This window comes from Colobus angolensis, unplaced genomic scaffold, assembly GCF_000951035.1.
Source record: "Colobus angolensis palliatus isolate OR3802 unplaced genomic scaffold, Cang.pa_1.0 Scaffold5, whole genome shotgun sequence".
NCBI classification, from domain to species: domain Eukaryota; kingdom Metazoa; phylum Chordata; class Mammalia; order Primates; family Cercopithecidae; genus Colobus; species Colobus angolensis.
In genome coordinates, this window is record NW_012118487.1 from 2,864,083 (window position 1) to 2,887,154 (window position 23,072).

At 40.3% G+C, this 23,072-nt stretch overlaps 2 protein-coding genes across 4 annotated transcripts in view; one reads left to right on the forward strand and one right to left on the reverse strand.

Annotated features, from left to right (window-relative positions):
• The window catches only part of CENPU (centromere protein U), a 43,813-nt gene extending 29,190 nt beyond the window's left edge, over positions 1-14,623 (forward strand). Inside the window, exons 9-14 of one of the 2 annotated variants that reach the window (XM_011959549.1) lie at positions 5,724-5,802; positions 6,024-6,071; positions 7,282-7,343; positions 10,564-10,720; positions 13,277-14,232; positions 14,274-14,623. In XM_011959549.1, the coding sequence (XP_011814939.1) occupies positions 5,724-5,802; positions 6,024-6,071; positions 7,282-7,343; positions 10,564-10,720; positions 13,277-13,390 (460 nt within the window). In that variant the 3' untranslated portion in view covers positions 13,391-14,232; positions 14,274-14,623. Of the gene's footprint in view, positions 1-5,723; positions 5,803-6,023; positions 6,072-7,281; positions 7,344-8,639; positions 8,668-10,563; positions 10,721-13,276; positions 14,233-14,273 lie in introns of those variants that run through there. The other variant, XM_011959550.1, reaches the window with a different exon arrangement.
• Positions 13,722-23,072, reverse strand: part of PRIMPOL (primase and polymerase (DNA-directed)) — a 35,201-nt gene continuing 25,850 nt past the window's right edge. Inside the window, exons 8-12 of one of the 2 annotated variants that reach the window (XM_011959548.1) lie at positions 21,894-21,980; positions 21,708-21,816; positions 17,320-17,402; positions 17,189-17,235; positions 13,722-14,141 (exon numbers count right to left, since the gene is read on the reverse strand). In XM_011959548.1, coding sequence (XP_011814938.1) covers positions 13,884-14,141; positions 17,189-17,235; positions 17,320-17,402; positions 21,708-21,816; positions 21,894-21,980 — 584 coding nt within the window. In that variant the 3' untranslated portion in view covers positions 13,722-13,883. Of the gene's footprint in view, positions 14,142-17,188; positions 17,236-17,319; positions 17,403-21,707; positions 21,817-21,893; positions 21,984-23,072 lie in introns of both variants that reach the window. The other variant, XM_011959547.1, reaches the window with a different exon arrangement.

The window sequence follows — 23,072 nt, forward strand, 5'->3', positions numbered from 1 at the left end:
TCAGTCCCTGCAACCTCCACCTCCCAGGTTCAAGCGATTCACCTGCCTCAGCCTCCCAAGTAGCTGGGATTACAGGCACCCACCACCACACCCAGCTAATTTTTGTATTTTTAGTAGAGACGGGGTTTCACCATGTTGGCCAGTCTGGTCTCTAACTCCTGACCTCAAGTGATCCAGCCACTGTTGCCTCCCAAAGTGCTGGGATTACAGGTGTGAGCCATCATGTCCAGCTATTTCTGCTGCTTTTTTTGTGTCTTGTATTCGTGTTTTATGCTGCTAATATCTTCCTTAGAATATCTGTTGGGCTAATTTCAAATTATTGGATCAGCTATTCTAAAATACCTGCTTCTGGTAAGGTTTCGGATATAATATGTGTTTTCCTTTTGAAATGGTTGGGTTCCTCCAGCATCTTGTTATTCCAGTCTCTGAGCTTATTTTCTCCTGGGCCTGTCCCCTTCTGTCAGACAGTATGTATAGAAGAAGGCCAAACTCCAGTCTCTGTTAGTGCCTGTGAGTGCAGGGGGTGGGGTAAGCTCTAGGGCGGGCAGCCTCAGCTTCATCTCACAAAACAGCCTGTCAGGTCAGTACTTCACTCCTCGCCCTCCAGAGAGGTGCAGCAGGAAGAAAAGATGGACTCTGTGGGTCGTCATTCTCCAGCCTGAGGGTTTGACTGGGGAACGGTGGGGAAACAGCTGCCCAAAGTCAGTCAGCCTCCCATGTTTTTCTCTGGGCCCCACAAGTCCAACCCCAGTTTCAGTCTTGATGAGGACACAGGGACCGAGGTCTGAGTTGCTGCAGGGGACAGGGGACCGGGGGGTGGAGCAGGCACACTGTTGATGAGATCGGTGATAGGAAGAGGCAGGAGTCAGTTTCCCACTGCTGTCTATTCCTGCCCTGGCCACAGCGCCATTCCTCACAGCAGTCATCCTCTCTACATGGCCTCCCCCTCAGGGTTTTCACAGCTTTCTCCATTTTCTCTGTGGTATTCCCTCTGTAGTTCTGGGTGAGCTTGGGGAAAGGAGCCAGCCTGTCATGCCAATTCATCATTATCATTGTGGGAAGTACCTGTTTTACTCTTCTGTATATTCCAGAGCCAGTTTCCTGTTAAAACTAGCACAGTTAACACACCCAAGACCATCTTGCTCGTGTTATCCTTTTCCTATTCACAAATCTCTTATAGGAAGCTTATGATAGATTTCTGATGTTTTAGGGAAAATGGCATTGTCCCCTTCTAAATCATTTCTTATGTCAAGAACTTACTACCCAGTGGATGGTAAGGACACAGGGACAGAGGTCTGAGTTGCTGCAGTGGGTAGTAAGTTCTTGATATAAGAAATGATTTAGAAGAGGCATAGTATTTTTCTTAGACTTATATAACATTGCAGTATAACCTTGTATTTTTGTCGTACCAAATAAGAATTCTGGTGAATTACTGATCTCATTTTGTTTCCTTAACAGTGTGGTGTTCTCAGCCACGTGCAACACTTCACTCTTTCAAAATTAAGTCAACAACTATTTAAGGGTCTGTTTTTAATATCCTGTACCTAGCACTCAGACCTGAATAGCTTCACTGTTATATCAGTATAAACTGACGATAAGCAGTTTATGTATAAGTAGGGAAGTATGCCATGAAATGCAACATTACAAACGCTGAGAATATTCTATAGCTGATTCAATTAATTGAATTTTGCCAGATGTTTAAGTTGCTAGAATTTGGAAGAGCTGTCTTGTGTAGACCATCACCTTTGTGGTTGAAAGAATCCATTGATTTATCATTACAAGCCATATGCGGAGAGGCCTGACCAGCTTTTCTTATTTTTTTTAAAAAAAAAAAAAAAAAAACTTTCTTTAGATGGGCTCTCACTGTGTTGCCCAGGCTAGTCTCTAACTCCTGGGTTTAGGGGATCCTCCCACCTCAGCCTCCAGAGTAGTTGAGATTACAGGCATGTGCCATGAAGACTGGCTATATTTAAAAAATATTCTAATATCTGAAAATAATGATTTGATATTTATATTACATCAGAAATTCTTTTTTTTTTAAGTGGGACTTATGTAAATTTTTAATTGTGCTAAAATACACATAACATAAAATTTGCCATTAAGTGTTTTTAAGTGCACAGGTCAGTAGTGTTAAGTATATTCATGTTGTTGTGCTACCAGTCTCCAGAACTTCTTTATCTTGCACAACTGACACTCTGTACCCATTAAATCACAATGTTCTATTCGTCACCCCATCTCTAGTGCTTGGCAACCACCCTTCTACTTTCTGTTTCTATGAATTTGACTACTTCGAATACTTCACATAAATGGAACCATCCAGTATTTGTCTTTTTGTGACTGACTTATTTCACTTAGCATGTCCTCAAGGCTCATCTGTGTGATAGCATGCATCAGAATTTCCTTCTTTGTTAAGGCTGTGTTTGTGTGTACACAGATGACCGTTCCTCCGTTCACTGTTTCTCCATTCATTCATCAGTGGACCCTTGGGTTGCTTCCACCTGTTGTTGTGAATAATGTTGCTATGAACATGCATGTATAGAAATACCTCATTCATGAATTTTTTTATTTAGTTCAATGTGTAATAACAAGTTACAACTTTATTTTTTTTTAATTAAATGTCTTCTTTTGAGATAATTGTAGAATCACATGCAGTTGTGAGGAATAATATAGGGATTTTATCATATGTATAGGTTTGTGTATTGCATCACCGCCAGAATTCTTGTGTTCTCATGCCCCCTCTGTCCTCATGTTGCCCTTTTATAGCTACACTCACAGCCCCAAGCCCTGGAAACCACTAACCTGTTCTCCATTTCTGTCATTTCATCATTTCAAGAATGTTATATAAATGAAACTCTATAGTGTGCAGCCTTTTGGGATTGGCTTTTTTCCACTCAGCATAATGCCTTGGAGATTCATCCAAGCTGTTGTATGATTCCATTCCACTGCATTGCTAGGTAGCATTCCATGGTATGGATACACCATGGTTTGACATTCACCCATTGAAGGAATTTGGGTTGTTTCCAGTTTTGGGCTGTTACACACACAGTGCTGTGAACATTTGTATACATTTTTTTGTTTGAACCTGAGCTTCCATTTCTCTGGGATAAACGCCCAAGAGTGCAGTTGTTGGGTTATATGGTAATTGCATATTTAGTTTTGTAAGGGACTGAGACTGTTTTCCACGGTGTATGATCCAGATTCTCTGCATCCTTGCCAGCGTTTGGTGTTCTCACTAATTTTTATTTTAGCCATTGTGATAGGTGTGAAGTGTAGAAATATTTTCTTTTTATTGTGTGTTAACTGTGTGCACCTTGTTAAGCAACCCATCTCTGGAACTAAAGCCTTATGAAACGGTAGCTTTGTGCCCATTTGAGCAATGACTCCTCATTCCTCCCTCCCCCAGCAATCACTATTCTACTTTGTCTCTGTAAATCTAACTGCTCTGGGTACCTCATATGAGTGGAATCATACAATATTTGTCCTTTTGTGACTGTCTTATTTCACTCAGCATGATGTCCTCAAGGCTCACCCATGTCAGAGCATGTGTCAGAATTTACTTTTTAAGGTGGAGTCATATTCAGTCATATGAATACCCATTCATGTTACTTAACAACAGGGATGTGTTCTGAGAACTGCGTCCTGAGGCAGTTTTGTCATTGTGTTAACGCAGAGTGTACTTACACCAACTTAGATGGTGTAGCCTAGTACATGCCGTGGCTATATGATGTGTTGCCTGTTCCTCCCAGGATACACACTTGGACAGCAAGTTCATTCAATACTATGTTACTGTATTAAATACTGTAGGTAATTGTATCATGATGGTAAATTGTGTATCTAAACATAGAAAAGGTACAGTAAAAATATGGTATAAAAGATAAAAAATGAGCCTGGGCAACATAATGAGACCCATTTTCTACAAAAAAGTTAAAAATTAGGCAGGCATGGTGGCATATGCCTATAATCCCAGCTACACAGGAGGCTGAGGCAGGAGGATCACTGGAGTTGAGGAGTTTGAGGCTGCAGTGAGCCATGATCACACTACTCAGTCCAACTTGGGTGACAGAGTGAGACCTTATCTCAAAAAAAGTAAAGATAAAAAATGTTATACCTGTTTGGGGCACTTAGTAATTTAGTATCAAGTATTGTGTAGTATACCTAACTGTATACACAACTAGGCAACACTATAGATTTGTTTACACCAGCATCGCGGCAAGTATGTGAATAATGCATTGTGCTATGACATTTTGATGGCAACAGTGTCACTAGGTGATAAGATATTTTTAGCTCCATTGTTGTCTTATGGGTCTACCATTGTATGTGCCATCCATTGTTGACTGAGACATTGTTCTATGGTCATGATTTTAACACATTTTCTTTATCCACTCATCTATCAGTGGACACTTGAGTTGTTCCCACCTTTTGGCTATTGTGAATAATGCTGCTACACACATTGATGTACAATTGATATTCAAGCCCATGCTTTCAATTCTTTTGTGTATATACCTAGAAAAGGAATTGCTGGATCATGTGGTAATTCTATGTTTAATTAATTTATTTTATTTTATTTTTTGTTTTTTTTGGAACTGCCAATACTATTTTCCACAGTGACTATATCGTTTTACATTTCCACCAGCAACACAGGGGTTCCTATTTCTGTACTTTCTCACCAACACTTGGTGTTTTCTGTTTTTTCAAATAATAGCCATCTTAATGGGTGAGTGAGCCAAGCCAGAAGAATCAGAGACTGGCCACCAGATCTCTTCTCCCCAGCGACAGAGACCTGAGGCAGTTTCTTTTAGTCAGTTTTATAGTTTCTGAAGAACTAACACCTGATTTATGGATACTTTTTGGCTAGTCCAAATGTGTTACACAGTTGCTCCTCCTTTTGCTAACAGGCAAAGAGGGAGGGAATAAAGTCTGCTGGGTCTATCAGGTAGTAGGAAAAGACTGGGATTAGCCATAAGCATTTCTACCTTACTTGGTATCACCTGTGAGGTTGTTTAGTATTGGGGAATTAAGATGACCCCGTACCAGAGGGCTTACGGAAAAATGTATTTGTTCTTTTTCTTTTGCTGATACGTGTTTCCAGTATTTTTTTCAGGCTGAACATTGCCATCTTAGTTAGTTAAAATGGTGCTCTCATATGTTCATCACAGCACTATCCATGATAGGAAAGACGGAATCAACCTAGGTGCCCGTCAACTGTGGGCTGGATAAAGAAAATATGGTATATGTAGACCATGGAATGCCGCACAGCCCTAAAAAAGAACAAAATCATGTCCTTTGTAGCAATATGGATGCAGCTGGAAGTCATTATCCCAAGTGAATTATTGCAGGAACGGAAAACCAAATACTGCGTGTTCTCGCTTATAAGTGGGAGCTAAACATTGGGTACACATGGACATAAAGATGGCAGCAGTAGATCCTGGGGATTCCTAGAGGGAATAGGGATTCAAGGACTGAAAAACAACCTGTTGGGTATCATGCTTGCTACCTGAGTGATGGGGTCAGTTGTACCCCATTCTTCAGTGTCATGCAGTATGCCCATATAACAAATCCCTTAATCTAAAAAATTGAAATTATGAAAAAATGAGATTAAAGATATTTTTAAAATAAAAGTATATGCCAAATTGTATGTACATGTTTGTTTATATGCTAAGCAAATGAAACACCTTTCAAAATCCATCATGGTACTTAGACTTTTTTTTTTAATTCCTCTACAGAAAAAGAGCAGAATCTAGAGCTTATAGGGCAGCCATCGACATATTTTACTTTAATGTTAAAGAACAATTCATCAAATTGGTAAGCTCACTGACATGAATTTGTTGGTCTAAGGTTTTTTTCACTGATCCTGAAGCAGCATATTGTTGTCTTAGAAAAGCTTGCATTTGTTGGCAGTATGGTAATAAACTCATTAGAACTATTCATATTCCACATAACTGTTTTTAAACTGAATGTGATACATGTGAAACTAACATTTACTTTGGAAAATAATGTACATATGTATTTTTTGTTTTGTGTAGCTTAAAGAAAGCGAGATGTTGAAAAATCTGAAAAGGAAGAATGCTAAGGTAAATTATGTATGTGATCAGAGTCATAGAGTCAATACTAACATGTAGAGTTATGTAAAGACTTGACTCTGGGTTTACAGCCTTTAGAGTGTGAGTAGATTTCATAATCTTGTCAGGCTTTTATTTGGTTGATGTTGTGGTTGATATCGTTGGTATTATTAATGCAAGGTAAGGAATATGGGGATCCTAGTCACTTTTGTTTCCTAAGGCTGCACAAATGTCAAAATAATTGTTTTTATAATTCAAGACAAATTTAAGCCTTTTATTAATGTCACAAAGTTAGCTTTTAAAAGACTATCAAGTCCAAAGTGACCACTTATATGGATAAATATTAATATATATTTATTGCTTTTGCGGATGTCGGAAAGCACAACCTTTTAGAATAAAGAACTGTCCCAGGTAGGACAGCGTGGGAAGAATACTGGGTTAAGGGTCAGGAGACCTCATGTCTAGTCCTGGCTCTGCTGCTTCATTGCTATACCACCTATAAACTGTACACCACTGGGTCTGCAGCGGGCGACAAGCCAGCCAACACGAGAGTCTCCTTTGCTTACCTGGAAACGGTTGGACCAAATGGCCTCTGAGCGTCAGAGGTGAATCCAGGAGTGGAAGTCCACCTCTGCATTTAAAATAGAACTAGACTTGAAATACATACATTTTCGTTCCAGTGATTGCAAGCTCTAGGATGTTTTTGTTTTTCTTTCAGTTTTAATCTTTTATTGGTCATTTCTGCATTGCTTATTACCGAATGGGAACATGAATGTCTAACAGTGGAGTATTAGGTAGTCACTAAAAGTGACTCGATGACTAAGATAATAAAATATATTGAAATGTTCCTTTTAAAATACAGAGTGGATCACAACACTCCCCTGCTTTGATAGTTTCCTAGTGCGCCTAGATAAAATCTCCTCACTTTACAGGTCACAGGGTCCAGTAAAGACCTGGCCCCTGCTTTCCTCTGGTCATTCTAAAGTAGATACCCCTGCTTTTCTTTTCCAGAGTTCTCTCTTCTTTTCCTTTATAGCACATATCACAGGTTGTAAATACATATTGTTTCTGTGTAATGTCTGTCTTCCCCATTAGACCAAAGTCTGTGATGGTAAGAATTGGGTCTGTCTTGTTTTCCACTGCACTTCATTACCTGGCAGCATATGTGGCAGTGCTCAAACAGTTACAAATTAATTTTAACACAAATGATTGTGTTACTTAGATGATTTCAGATATCGAAAAGAAAAGGCAGCGTATGATTGAAGTCCAGGATGAACTGCTTCGGTAAGATACTATCGAATCCTGTTTGAGCACTTACCTAAAAGGATGTAATTATGATGTGTCATTTAGGGGAGTGACACTTGCTGCTGTGTTGTATTAAAGCCCAGGTTATCTTTAAGCTCCAATACTCAGTGAAGGCAGGGTGTGTTGCCTAGTTGCCCCACCTTTTGGCAAAGGAGAATTCCACATTGATCTATCTCCACAGATTTCTCAGCTCTGGCCTTAAGAGATATAATGCCTAGATTCCAGAATTCAGCTGCCTGGGTTGAATTCTAGAATCTACGCATTAAACTGCTTGAACTGCTTGGGTTGTACCCAAGCTCTGCCGCTTACTGGCTGCGCAACCTTGACCAAGTTATTTGATGTCCCAGTGTCTCAGTTGCCTCTTTTGTGTATAGGCATAATCATCATCATACCTAGACTTCGGTATTCTCAGATTCTGCCTCTGTCTTTGGTTACTTTTGCTCACATGTGAAAAACATAGAGTGCTGTGGAAATTAGATGAGTACATATATAGAAAGTGCGCCACAGGGACAGGCGCACACAATAAGTGCTGTGTAAGTGTTGACAGTTGTTGTTTATGTTGTTATTGTCGAAGGGTATGCCTTAGAGTGGCATGCATGTGAATCCACTCCCAAGTGTGGGCCAGGTGAGCTTACCAGGCCCTGCAGGCCAGGGCTGCCCCCAATTTCTGGTTAGGAAGACTGGAGCGCACATCAGGTGGCAGCCCACAAGTATGTTTTGAGGCCATGGCTGTCATGAAAGCTAGAGGCTTGGTAATAAAACAGTGCTAGATGTGCTGTCTGTTCCTGAGCTTAAAAATAGCTTGAGAAAGAAAGTGATATTATCAGAAAATAATGTGTATAATTAAAAGTTGAAACTTTTAAAAACTCATTCAAAACTAAGTTTTTAAAAAGAGCCTGCTAGGTCAGACACAGTGGCTCACGCCTGTAATCCCAGCACTTTGGGAGGTCAAGGTGGGCGGATCACTTGAGGTCAGGAGTTCAAGACCAGCTTGGCCAACATAGTGAAACCCCATCTCAAAAATAACAAAAATTAGCCGTGTGTGGTGGCGCACACCCGTAATCCGAGCTACTGGGGAGGTTGAAGCACAAGAATCACTTGAACCTGGGAGGCGAAAGTTGCAGGGAACCAAGATCCTGCCGTGCACTCCAGCCTGGGTGACAGAGTGAAACTGTGTCTCAAAAAAAAAAAAAAAAGAAAGAAAGAAAAGAGAGACTGCCACAGGAGTTTAAGGGGGAGAAAGCAGTTGTCTAATCTGTTGGTTTCTAAATCGAGTCTCTGGACAGGTGCTGGCCTGTGGTAAGGTTTTCATTGACCCAGACCAAAATAAGAAAACTAAAGGCAAATATAAGGAAAGCTAACATATACAAGCTTCCTATGTGGCAGGGCACTTTCCTAACCACTTTCTATGCTAACTCATCATCACAGTCCTATGAGACAAGTGGTTATAGCTGTAGTCAGGCCGTGCCTGTTACACTTGTCTTCAATGTGAGAGTACTGAGATGAGTTTTTGTGGGTTTTTTTGTTTTTTGTTTTTTTTGATCCAGAGTCTCACTCTTGCCCAGGCTGGAGTTCAGTGGCGCTATCTCGGCTCACCACAAGCTCCGCCTCCCAGGTTCACACCATTCTCCTGCTTCAGCCTCTCAAGTAGCTGGGACTACAGGCGCCCGCCACCACACCCGGCTAATTTTTTTTTGTATTTTTAGTAGAGACAGGGTTTCACTGTGTTAGCCAGGATGGTCTGGATCTCCTGACCTCGTGATCCGCCCGCCTCGGCCTCCCAAAGTGCTGGGATTACAGACGTGAGCCACCGCACCCAGCCTGAGACATGTTTTAAAGACTGACTTTTGTTTCTTTTCCAGATATAAAGTTAGAAGTTGAGAAGTATATTTTGAAAAGGCATAATAAGAAAAACTATGGTATATCATTATTTTAACTTGCTATATGAAAACCTAAAGCACAGGCTTTTGTTTCTTTTCTAGATATAAATTTAGAAGTTGAGAAGTGTATTTTGAAAAGGTGTAATAAGAAAAACTATGGTATATCATTATTTTAACTTGGTATTTTGTTGGTCCATATGAAAACTTAAGGCACAAGAAGGTAACTTGCCCACGGGCGCAGCCCTAGGTAGTGGGGGAGCCAGGATTCACTGTCAGCTGACTGACTCCAAATCCAGCACTCCTGACCACGACTGCCAGCTCAGTAGTGAGTTTTCCCCATCGCTGCATTTGTTCAATGTAAAGAATTGTTAAGGAAGACTTTTCGTGACTCATGCCAGTAATCCCAGCACTTTGAGAGACTGAGGCGGGTGGATCAGCGAGGTCAGGAGTTTGAGACCAGCCTGGCCAACATGTTGAAACCCCATCTCTACTAAAAATACAAAAATTAGCTGGGCATGGTAGTGGGCGCCTGTAATCCCAGCTACTCGGGAGGCTGAGGCAGGGGAATCGCTTGAACCCAGGAGGCAGAGGTTGCAGTGAGCTGAGATCATGCCACTGCACTCCAGCCTGGGTGACAAAGCAAGACTCCGTCTCAAAAAAAAAAAAAAAGACCTTTTTAATGAAATTAGAGAATAGTTGTGTTTTAAATCTTTATTTGGCAAAATACAAAATTTGCCGCCTTTGCTCCTCATTTTTTTGTTGGTCCATAAAACCCAAGTTGTTATACCTTTTTATTTTATAGGTGAAGAAACTCAGCCATTGAGAGATGAAACAGTTTGCCCAAGGTCCCATGTTTTCATCCAGGCACTGAACGTCTTACACTGGTTTTATTAGACTTTGGAAAGTGGACAAGCTTTGATAAGAGGAAGGAGTACTGGGAAAGCTTTTTGTCCGTGGTTTCTGTGTTAGACTGTAGTGCCTGGCTCCTCCGGCACGAGCCTCTGAATGTTAGTCAAACATACATTTGATCCAGTAGTTCCCAAGACTTGAATGGCTTGATGAATTTCAACATTTATAAGGAATATTCTTCTGTGAATGTCACTGCTAATTATTCATTGTGCATTGTATTTCAGAGATTTTTTTTTCCTACATTTTAAACTGAAACCCAGAATCTTTTACACATTCATAGTTTCAGAGCCAAAGCAAGTCATCTAGTTGGCCAACCCCGGTTCTTCACACTCGCTCAGTGTACTTATAGCCTCATTTTCACACACGATAGGCTGGTACATTTTATTATATGTCACTTATTTTTGTTTTAGGTTAGAGCCACAGCTGAAACAACTACAAACAAAATATGATGAACTTAAAGAGAGAAAGTCTTCCCTTAGGAATGCAGCATATTTCTTATCTAATTTAAAACAGCTTTATCAAGATTATTCGGATGTTCAAGCAAAAGAACCAAACATAAAGGAAACGGTAACTCCAATTTTACTTTTTACCAGCTTCAGAAGATGATTGCGGGAGGGCATTTTCATGCTAGAGTATCAGAAGCTTTGGGGAAAGACAAATGCAGAGACAGAATTACAGAGTCCACCTAAAATAGTATCGCTATAAGCCAGTGAAACTTCATTATATCAGCACTTTTCTTAGCTACTTAATGCAGGCTGGAGGAGTAATGTCCAGAATTGCTGATTCGTGTAAGATATTTTCACTCGGACAGCTGAATTTCATCAAGGGAAGTTTATATTCTGTCTATAAATCTCAATTGAAAAATCACACTCTGCTGTATTATAATTTTCATTCATATAAGACCACTCAGCCATGTTTGAAAGACCAACCTTTTCTGTTTTGTCTAGCCCATGTTCACAGCATCTTTTACATATGAAAAACAAGCTATTTTCCCATATAAGTGGTAGGTATGATTTTAGAAGCTAAGAAATAGGCTGGGTGTGATGGCTCTCACTTGTAATCATAGCACTTTGGGAGGCTGAGGCAGGTAGATCCCTTGAGCCCAGGAGTTCAAGACCAGCCTTGGGCGATATGGTGAAACCCTATCTCTACTAAAATACAAAAACTAGCCAGGTGTGGTGGTGCGTGCCTGTAGTCCCAGCTACTCAGGAGGCTGAGGTGGGAAGATCACTTGAGCCCTGGAGGTCCAGGCTGCACTGAGCTGTGATCGCACCACTGCCTGGGTGACAGAGCAAGACCTTGTCTCAAAAAAAAAAAAAAGAAAAAAGTTAAGAAACATTAAAAGGGAATATAATGGGAAAACATTTATTGTTTTAATACATTTTGTAGTTGCTTCTAGATTTTTACTGCAGACTTTGCTACTGTTACACCATCTGCCTCAGATTAATAGAAATATTTAGGTTCTAGGAGAAAAATTTGTATACCCTAATATAATTTTATATAAAATATGTATAATTATATGTAATGTATACATATTTTACGATCAGATTTGTATTCTTCACTTCTAAATTCAATGTTAAGGTTTTGACACTGATCTAAGTTAATTTTCCTGAGCCTAAGATTTGTTTATATATTAGAGATCTGGAAATAGAATGCTTTTAAAGGTATTTTTTTTAATTACCTAACTAGTCCAAAGCTTATGATTTGGAGTTTGGTTACTAAATTTGGGAAAGTTACCTGTAGCATTGATTCAGCTTGAACATAATACTTTGGTTAAAAGCGAGGTTTAGTGTCTCTGCCTTGTCTGGAAAACACCACTGGGTGAGCATCCTGTTCTTGGCATGACCTCAGTGCCTTCTTGCACTCCTCTTGTAGTAACTGTCACTTTTGCCTTATTGAGTGTAGATATTTGGGCATATGTCTTACTCTAAACATTTAGTGACAAATGTGACTTCTTCCCCTTTATCCCTCCCTAGAGCAGGTGCCCATGGGAGCTTGAACACATTCATTTGTCAAATATTTGTGTAAAATTTCATTATCATGTGTGGTAGTCACAGCATGACAGCTTTTCTGCTGTCATCTTGAAAACATGATATTAAACAGCAAACTAGCAAAGTATGATACAATTCTGTAAGGGGAATTTAATCATGCACCCTTAGATACAATTTGCAACTGGAATTTTGACTTTGTTAATTATTTCAAAATCGGGGCTGGGCATGGTGGCTCACGCCTGTAATCCCAGCACTTTGGGAGGCCAAGGCGGGTGGATCACAAGGTCAGGAGTTCAAGACCAGCCTGGCCAACATGGTGAAACCTTGTCTCTACTAAAAAAAAAAAAAAAAAAAAAAAAGCTGGGTGTGGTGGCGGGCACCTGTAATCCCAGCTACCCAGGAGGCTGAGGCAGAGAATTGCTTGAACCCAGGAGGCGGAGATTGCAGTGAGCCAAGATCACGCCACTGTACTCCAGACTGCTGACAGAGTGAGACTCCGTCTCAAAATGTTAATTATTTCAAAATCATGAATTGGATGTTGTGTTTTGTTTTGTGTTGGGTTTGTGTTCTAATTTTAACTTTAATCATTAAGAATATTTGGATTGGCAACCTTTGAGACATTTAATTGATTCTCCCAGTAATTTCTTGAGATGATAGATTTGGGTTTTTTTTTTCTTAGGAACTTTTATGGATCTGGTGTCCTCATTCCATTAGTTCTTTAGTTAAAGTAAAACCTATCTTACAGTTTTCTGTGTTTTAAAATAGACATGATATCAAGCAGACCCTACACAGCACGAGTAGACTTGCCAAAACCAAACCTTGACGTGTCCCAGACATGATTTCAGTGTCTTCAGCAATAGAGATGATACAGTTCTTTGAATCAACTGGTCTTCTGGGATAAGAAGATCAGTTCAAGCTTTGCAGAGCAGCTCCCTAGCAACTTTGTGATCAATTATGTTCTAAGGAAATGGATTAAAACCAATTGTCTTAATGGTCCTAGTTAAAAATGAGAGTAGTAGTAGTTAATGGAAAGCTCAATCAAAATTTGCATTGGTCATAAGACTGGGCTACATAAAGACAAGGTTATAAGTTTTTGATATTGCTAATTATGTAAGTTTTTTTCTTTCAACAGTATGATTCATCCAGCCTTCCAGCCTTGTTATTTAAAGCAAGAACACTTTTGGGAGCCGAAAGCCATCTGCGAAATATCAACCATCAGTTAGAGAAGCTCCTTGACCAGGAATGAGAAGAGCAATCTACTAAAATGTGCCCACAGGAAGACTAGTCTCATGCTGTTACCTTCTGAAACTGTACTTTTATAAATAAATTGTTTTGCAAAGAAGTTATGGCCCACTTGCCAGAATCTAAAATTTGTTATTCAAATTAAATGGCTGTGAACAATGTTAAATAGCATCAGTTTGTCCAGTAGTTTTAGAGGCCATAATCATCTTTTCTGGTTGTAATTTTAAAATGTTGACCCCTTAATCAGCCCCAGATATGAGCTGTAATAAACCTGTAAAATTAAGTTGATGTGAACGTAATTTTGATTAGTTAAGGCGATTTCTATTGAATTTAAGTACATCAAAGGCTAAATTTTAATAAAATTGGTTTATAGAAGTAAAAAACAAAAATTGGAAAGCAAAGTGATAAAACTTAATAGGTTGAATGATATATTTATCAAATCTCACAGACATCAGGCAAATTATAGCCTGTTGACAAAAGTGTCCATAGTGAATTAGCTACTCTTGTAATACTTCTATAATTAGCTCATCAGGAATTTCATCCGCTTCATTGTTGTAACTGAGAAGACTGTTCTCTGCAGCTTCAGCTAATTCAGCATCTTCAGTAGCTTCTAAAAAATAAGCATCATCAATGCCATTATCCCAGACAGCATCAGCAGATGCACCTGTTGACAGCTTGCTAGGTGATGGTTTATGAGGATTCTGGGTTTCATTGCTCCTAGTTTCATCTGCTTCATCTGTTGTCAACTCTTCTTCCTTTATTTCAGTGGTGAAGGGTGAGAGAGTGGGACAGGAAAATATTTACTCAGGATATGTGATTTAACCACATACTCTATGTTGAAGTAAGGTATTAAGTGACAGATACTAAAGTGAATGTGCTGAAGTAAGGTATTAAGTGACAGATACTAAAGTGAATATGCTGAAGGAATGCTGTCTCTGATAGCTCACCGTGGGAATGAGTGCACTGATGCAAACATTGGTGCACCGAAGCTCAGACACACTTGAAACTCCAAATTTGAAATCACCTGCAGTGCTGTGACACATACTTTTCAATATTCCCCGATAGAGGAAGAGCAAGAGTAGATTTAATTTTTTAACAAGTGGACAGTCCAGCTGAAGACAAGTCAAGATAAATTTGCTACCTTTACAATGGACTTATTACCCATGCTTTAAATTTTAAAGTATTTAGAAAATTATAAACATGGATTGAAAAAAGATTAAAAACAGTTGCCAAAATATGACTGGATTATATATTACATAATAGTATTGTATCAATTATTTTACCATAGAATGTCTTCAGTATAGACGTTTAGTTGATCCTCTCAAAAAATTATGTAAAGAATGTCCTTATTCAGTGCAGTGGCACGTGCCTGTAATCCCAGCTACTTGGGAGGCTGAGACAGGATGACTGCTTGAGGCCAGGAGTTTGAGACCAGCCCGGGCAACATGATACCCCCTTCTCATTAAAAAATCTACAGAATGTTTTATTCTTCAGCTATGTGCTTAGGAGATGAAGGGTTTTGATGTCTGCAGTTTGAGTCATCAAAAATAAGAATGCATATGTATAAATACAGTAGAAGGAGAAAATGAATGTTGCCAAATGTTAACAAATGGCAAATCTCAATGAAGGACAGACAGCAGAGTTCCTTATTCTTGTACATTTCTGTAGGTCAGACCTTTACATTAAATTTAAAATCGGGTCACCAATGAAATAAAATGATCAGTGCAACAGAAAAGCAGGTATAAATAAAACCAACTGGTAATTTAGTTTAAAATATTTTTTTAAAAACCAGATGAAGCACGAGGCAAAATGTTAACTGAAAACCAAGTGATAGCTACATGGGTGTTCATTATATATCTTTTATTATTTTAAAAAGTTATGTCCAAGTGGTAATACTGTACACCAATGGTACTTTCAACTTGGCATTTTTGATGTGTTACTGGATAAGCGGAAAAAGCTTAAAAATCCACTGCAACCACAAATATCTAAATCACAATCCAGACCAACAAGGATGATACAATCCTCCTCCTCTGGGAGACAGTTTATTTTTTTAAATTTACTTTGCTCTTATTTCAAAACACATTTTAACCTGGTATTTTGCCAGAGAATTTGGCTCTCAGTTATTTTATGTCCAGCTCTTGCAGACCAAGAATGGAATTTCCACCATTTCAAACGGATGGAGTTTTTTCGAGAGACATGTTGTTACAACTTGAGTAGATACCAGATTGAATTTTCTAGACTATACACCCAATCACTTGTTCTGCTTGTAGCAGGTAACTTTATTCTAACCATAACACTACAAAGGAAAAAGCTGATAGATGTGACCAAAAAAAACAAAAACACAAACTAAAACCTAAAAGTAAAAGAAATATGTCAAAAAGAGTACTTAAGTTATTGCAAAAAAGTTACAGAAAAATGGATAGAGGACAGGTACACACACTTCATTATAGAAATACTAATAGTCGAGACCATCCTGGCTAAAACGGTGAAACCCCGTCTCTACTAAAAAAAAATACAAAAAACTAGCCGGGCGAGGTGGCGGGCGCCTGTAGTCCCAGCTGCTCGGGAGGCTGAGGCAGGAGAATGGCGTGAACCCGGGAGGCGGAGCTTGCAGTGAGCTGAGATCTGGCCACTGCACTCCAGCCTGGGCACCAGAGCCGTCTCAAAAAAAAAAAGAAATACTAATAGTGAATCTGAAAAAAGTTCATTAAAGAAATGCAAATTAAAACAACTGAGGTACTGCATTTTTGCCTACCAGATTAGTAGTGATTCGAGGTAAACAAGCACTGTTGGCAAAGTGTGAGGTAATAGGTGCTCTCAAATTATTTGTGGAGGTCTAATATCCTATACTTTGCATGGAGAGCAATTTGTACCACTGAAAATACTTGTGATACTTCAAGTAGAAAAAAAAACTGAAATAGTATGTGTGCTATCACAATGAACATACATAAATTCTCGAAGGTACATGCCAAAACATTTGTATAATTTATCTCTGGTCAAATGAGTGAGGAAGATTCCTCTTTTGCTTTTTGTGTATTTCCTAATTTTATGTATTTTTTTGTTGTTTTTGAGGCAGTCTCGCTCTGCCAGGCTGTAGTGGCATGATATCAGCTCACTGCAACCTCCGCCTACCGGGTTCAAGGGATTCTCCTGCCTCAGCCTCCTGAGTAGCTGGGATTATAGGCATGTGCCACCACACCTGGCTAATTTTTGTATTTTTAGTAGAGATGGGGTTTCCCCATGTTGGCCGGGCTGGTCTCAAACTCATGATCTCAAGTGATCCGCCTGCCTCGGCCTCTTAAAGTGCTGGGATTACAGGCCTGAGCCACCGTGCCCAACCTAATTTTATGTATTTTCAATTCATTCTACAATGCATGTTAATTATTTGGGTAAATAAAAATCTTTAAGAGAAAAATGTTGGTTTGACAATCTGGTAACACCTACCAAAATTAAAACTGAATATGCCCTTTAACACAATTCTACTTCTAGAAATTCATCCTACAGATACAAATGTTCAAAGAAACACAAAGATAGGTATTTTGTTCTTTGAAAAGCAAAATATGGGAAACTTCTTAAATGTCTGGGACTGATGAAATTGTACACCTTCTCAAGCAGCAGTGAAAAACGTGTGTATTAGGTATGTGCTGAAATGGGAAAATCACTACAATATATTCCTACAATACAGTCATAAGTGAAAATAAGGTGCCAAATGGGTTTCAAAGCTATTTGGACACTCATGGCTCAGGTATACTATTGTACCAATAACTCCCTGGTAAGGAGAAAGACTAAAATCTGTACTTACCTCTTTGAAAAGAAACAGGAGACATACTTCAGCAGGCAATGGGAAACCTGAATCAGAAAGACAGCAAAACTATTACATATTATAGCTATCTAATTTTTACTTTGTGGTAAATGTAAAAATTAGTAACTCACAGTCAGATTTGAAGTTTTCTGCTTTACATACAGGGTCATGACATTTTTGATACCAAACTTCATTTTTCAGATCAACCAGAATCCTTTATGTTAAAAAAAAAAAAAAAAAGTAGTATTAATACCAAGACTGGGTAGAAAACAAAATCCAGCTGCATGCTGTTCCAAAAAAAATTCCTAAAACTTACAAAGATGGAGAAAAATTAAAAAGTGAACAGATAAAAATAGATATATACCAACCAAAACAGTGGTTGCCAAAAATCACACAAAATGAACTGCAGGGCAAAAAGTAGATACAAAAGTTCCCCCAGGAAGATACAACAATTCTCAACCTGTATTCACCAAATAATACAGCTGCATCTTTGTAGAGCTGGGTTTTGGGGTGTGGTTATAATAAAAAGCACCATTAACATCAGGCCAGGCGCCGTAGCTCACACCTGTAATCCCAGCACTTAGGGAGGCCAAGGTGGGTGGATCACAAGGTCAGGAGTTTGAGACCTGCCTGGCCAACATGGTGAGACCCCCATCTCTAATAAAAATACAAAAAAAATTAGCCAGGCGTGGTGGCGGGCACCAGTAATCCCCGCTACTCAGGGGGCTGAGGCAGGAAAATTGCTTGAACCCGGGAGGCGGAGGTTGCAGTGAGCCGAGATCGCGCCACTGCACTCCAGCCTGGGTGACAGAGCAAAGCTCCGTCTCAAAAAAGTACCATTAACATCAACGGAGAACAAGGTATGAGTTAGGGAGGCTGGTGTCTAATCTGATTCCAAGGTTTAAGAGTGCATACATAGGCCTGGTGAGGTGGTTCACACCGGTAATCCCAGCATTTTGGGAGGCTGAGGTGGGAGGATAGCTGGCCAACAGAGAGAGACCCCATCTACAAAAAATTTAAAAATTAACCAGCCATGGTGGCACACCTGTAGTCTAAACTACTCAAGAGGCTGAAGCAGGAATATCGCTCAAGCCCAGGAGATGAAAGCTGCAGTGAGCCGTTGCACTCTGTCCTCAAGCCTGGGCCGTGCCACTGCACTCAAGCCTGGGTGACAGGGTGAGACCCTGTCTCAAAAAAATGAAAAAAAGGAGAGTACACATCCCATTAAGTAATAATATTTAAGAATGAAATAAAAGTTTGGTTTTTTGTTTGTTTTAGTTTATGGATACTGTTATTCAAACTGCCACTAAACTGTTAGGACATAAACACTTACCAAGGTGTTTGAAATTCATTACCAGAGCTCGGGTATTTCTTTCAGCCTCAGAGAAAACGTGAAAAAACAAAGACACCAGGGGAACCATGAACCAAGAAAATCTGGGAACTTCTGGACCCAATGCTAGGCGTTCAGTCCTTGCCTACAGAATGCTCTTTGCAGGACGTTTCTGATTTTAGAACTGCATTTGGTAAGTCAGTCTGGAATGGATGCATTATGAGGCACGCTTTCCGGAATGTCACCCAGCTGTGCAACTGGAGTCTACAACGCAGGTGAGCCATAACCTTGGTGCTTCCTGCTGTGCGCAGGGTTGCTCACCTCTGCCCCGGGTTTCCGCGTGAGTCAGAAAGAGCAGATGCCCTGGGCCTTGCTCTGCCCCATTTGTGCCTTTTCATTCCTTGCATTCTTACATTATTAGTAAAGCTTGATACTGGGCAAGATTTCTGATGTGCGTGGATGTAATTCGATTATCCAGTCCTCAACTTCATTAATCAGGGAAATTCCCATGAAAACCACAATATTGTTTTATATTTGCCAGATGAGCAAAACCAATTTTTTAATCCTAACAATACAAAAGTGTTGGTGAGAACATGGAACAGTAGAAAAATCTCAAAACACTGCTAGCAGGACTATAAACTGGCACATCCATTTGGGAAAACAACTTATGATCTAGTAAAATTAAGTCTGTACATATTCCACGACACAGCAAGTCCACTCTGAGAAAGTCTCGCACGTGTATCCTGGGTGCTATGTACAAGAAGGTTGCCACCTTCATGGCTTGTAATAGCAACCCCAATGTCCACTGTGGGAAAAGAAACTGTGGCATATTTCTATTTACGTACATGGCATGCGGCACAATAATGACCCGAATAAACAACAGCCGCGCGCTGCAACGTGGGTGAGAATCACAGACACGCTGCTGCAAAGCGAGGGAAAGGATGCAGTTCAAAAACAAGCAAAAGAAAACAGTATACTGTTTATGGCCAGGCGTGGTGGCTCACGCCTGTAATCCCAACACTTTGGGAGGCCGAGGCGGGCGGATCACCTGAGGTCGGGAGTTCAAGACCAGCCTGACCAACATGGAAACCCCGTCTCTACTAAAAATACAAAAAATTAGCTGGGCATAGTGGTGTACGCCTGTAATCCCAGTTACTCGGGCGGCTGAGGCAGGAGAATTGCGTGAACCCGGGAGACAGAGGTTGCAGTGAGCCAAGATTGCGCGATTGGACCCCAGCCTGGGCAACAAGAGTGAAACTGTCTCAAAAAAAAAAAAAAACAGTATATTGTTTAGAGATATGAACGTATATGGAAAAATCATGAAAACAAGGAAAAGATGAACACAAATCGGGACACTAGCCACCATCTCTGAGGGCCAGGGAGAGAGGGAAATTGGGGTTGGGCCCACAGGTGCTTCTGAGGTTTGATCAGGTTCTGGTTCTTAAGGTGGGTGGCAGATATGACAGGTGGTCATTTTAGTCTTTAAAATGTGCGTATAAAAGTGTGTTATCAGCTGGGTGTGGTGGCTCACACCTGTAATCCAGCACTTTGGGAGGCCAGGGCGGGCAGATCACTTGAGGTCAGGAGTTTGAGACCAGCCTGGCCAACATGGTGAAACTCCATCTCTACTAAAATTACAAAAAGTAACTGGGCGTGGTAGCACGCACTTGTAATCCCAGCTACTTGGGAGGCTGAGGCAGGAGAATCACTTGAACCAAGGAAGCGGAGGTTGCAGTGAGCTGAGATCATGCCACTGCACTCCAGCCTAAGCGACAGAGCAAGATTCTGTCTCAGAAAATAAAAAAAAAAGTGTGTTATCTATACTTTCGTATGTAAGATACATTCTATGGTTAAAAAATAGAATAGATCATGGAGATATAATATAAGGTGTTACGATCACTATGTGACAATGATTTTTTGGTAAGTTAATATGCATACAAAAAAGAACAGAAGATACATCAACTGATAGCTGCAGTTATATCCTGACTGTGGCACTGACCTCCTTCGTGTTTTCTATGTTACAGCTTTGTGTATTGAGCCTACAGTTTTTGCAAGCTTTGTTTAAACTGAATTAATCTAAGTACATCAAGTATGGCACTGAACCATGCTACCCAATGTCCAGCTTCCCAGCAAGAGCTTCCCGATCCTTTCCCCACGTCCAGCACACAGGCCACATATGCTCGATGATACGGGAGTTGGTTTGACAGGAAATAAAAAACAGCAAAATTTCTCACATCATAACTGATAACTACTGGGTATCTATCTCTATTCTAATCACATCCTTTTATGTTTTAAAGTTCTATTTCTGGCTTTACTTCATTCTTTACTTTCCCTCCTCTTCCCATGGGCATTTTATAGAAAATCTCTCAAACAGGGCCTGGCATATATACCAAGCATTCAATAAATACTAGTTCCCTCAATACCACGCTGTGTCTTGAACAAGTTAACACAATCCTAGCTCCAGTTCTTCACGATAACTGAGGAGAATCCTTCTTGCCTAAACCTGCGCACTTTCAACGTAGAGTCCATAATGTGGCAAGGGCCAATGGCAACAGGAAGGAGAGGCACGCTTCCCATCCTCACTGCACCCCGCCCACAGCCTTCTCCCAGCCCTACTCAACCCCTCCTTTGTCCTCTCCAGATATATACTAAGGGGTTATTATCTTAGCAAATAAAGTACACATAAAACTGATGTGCTAGAAGCGATGCAATAATTACATTGAAATTAAATATTATGCAATGCTAACCATATACAACAAATAGAAACTTAATACAACAGCTGGGCGCAGTGGCTCACTCCTATAATTCCAGCACTTTGGGAGGCTGAGGTGGGTGGATCACAAGGTCAGGAGTTGGAGACCAGCCTGGCCAACACGGTAAAACCCCGTCTCTACTAAAAATACAAAAATTAGCTGGGCGTGGTGGCAGGCGCCTATAATCCCAGCTACTTAGGAGGCTGAGGCAGGAGAATTGCTGGAACTCAGGGAGCGGAAGTTGCAGTGAGCCACAATCACGCCACTGCACTCCAGCCTGGGCAACAGAGCAAGACTTCGTTTTGGAAGAAAAAAAAATTTAATACAACTAAATTTATTTTTAAAACAAAATAGTTTTCATAGTCTCAACTTTATTTAAAAGTTATAAACATTTAAAATATATTGGTGAAATACACAAATCATTAATATTACTTACATTATATTATTACTCTTATGGGCTCTTCCAATGTTTTCACACCACCGATATTTACAAATATCATAAACCAGTAATTCTTCTGGGAAAAAGTAGTTCCAACGCCGAATTCCTAAAATGCAAATAATGTTTCTAAAGGTACTATCACTCTATCATATAACAGTTAACAAAGGATGAGATTAACTTTACCTCCTTTAATGCCATCTTTATTCACCAAAGAAAGAACAAAATGATCAACTTCAGGATAGGGAGAACACTGACAACCTTCAATGGTTTCTACTGCAACAGAGAGAATGATTTATAAATTACAAGAGCTGAAAGCTGAGAAGTTACATTTTGATTAAATGCTGTTGAGTACAATTATGGGTTTTACAATCTCTCGGCCTTCCCTCACTTTTTGCAATTTCAGTCAATTCATGTTTGTTATACTACAAGGAAGCAGGTAAAAGTCAAACCTCTCAATTAGGTCAAATGGTAACTAATTTCATAAAAAGCGTTTGAAATCATTTCAACTGCTGTCTTCATTCTGGCAAACAGAAAGGCAGTCCCTCACGTCCGGAACAGGCCTAGCTCCATCAGCCAGGCCTTGGTGTTGCCATGCGCTAGCCTGGCACGCCTACCTCAGCCTGGGCATTGTCCTGTGAACACAGGCACTCACAGAACGTCAACAACAGATAAGGCCCCTGGGGTCATGATAACCACTGGGTAATCATGTCCGAACACAGACAAAACAGGAACATCTTCCAAACCACAAAAATGACCAGCACCCCTGATCCCAGCTAACATAAGCAACTGCTGGGGTTTTTGTTTGTTCGTTTGTTTTTAACGAATGACAGTGTTAATTTCTATTCTGATTTCCCTTCAGTTAAGCTTTACTAAGAAAACCAGTCATAGAATTGTGCCTGACAACACCCAACTCAGAACACACCCCAGGGTTCCTGGTATACCCCCCCGCCGCCCATTCCAAGCGCAAATCCAGTCCTCCCGGTCTTCCAAGCCCTCTTCCCGAGATGCCCCACTTGACTGAGGTTCCCCACGGTGTGTGCCGGCCATTGCTTCCCTGGGAACACACTCAGCTGACCTGCTACAGGTGTGTGCCCTGAGGCCTTTAGCTGGAAGGTACTGACAATCCAATTCTATTTTCTAAAAAGCTACTGTACTAATTTAGAATGACTTAAGTATCGTTTAATTTTTTTTTTTTTTTTTTTTGAGATGGAATCTCGCTCTGTCGCCCAGGCTGGAGTGCAGTGGCGCAATCTCGGCTCACTGCAAGCTCCGCCTACCGGGTTCAAGGGATTCTCCTGCCTCAGCCTCCTGAGTAGCTGGGATTATAGGCATGTGCCACCACACCTGGCTAATTTTTGTATT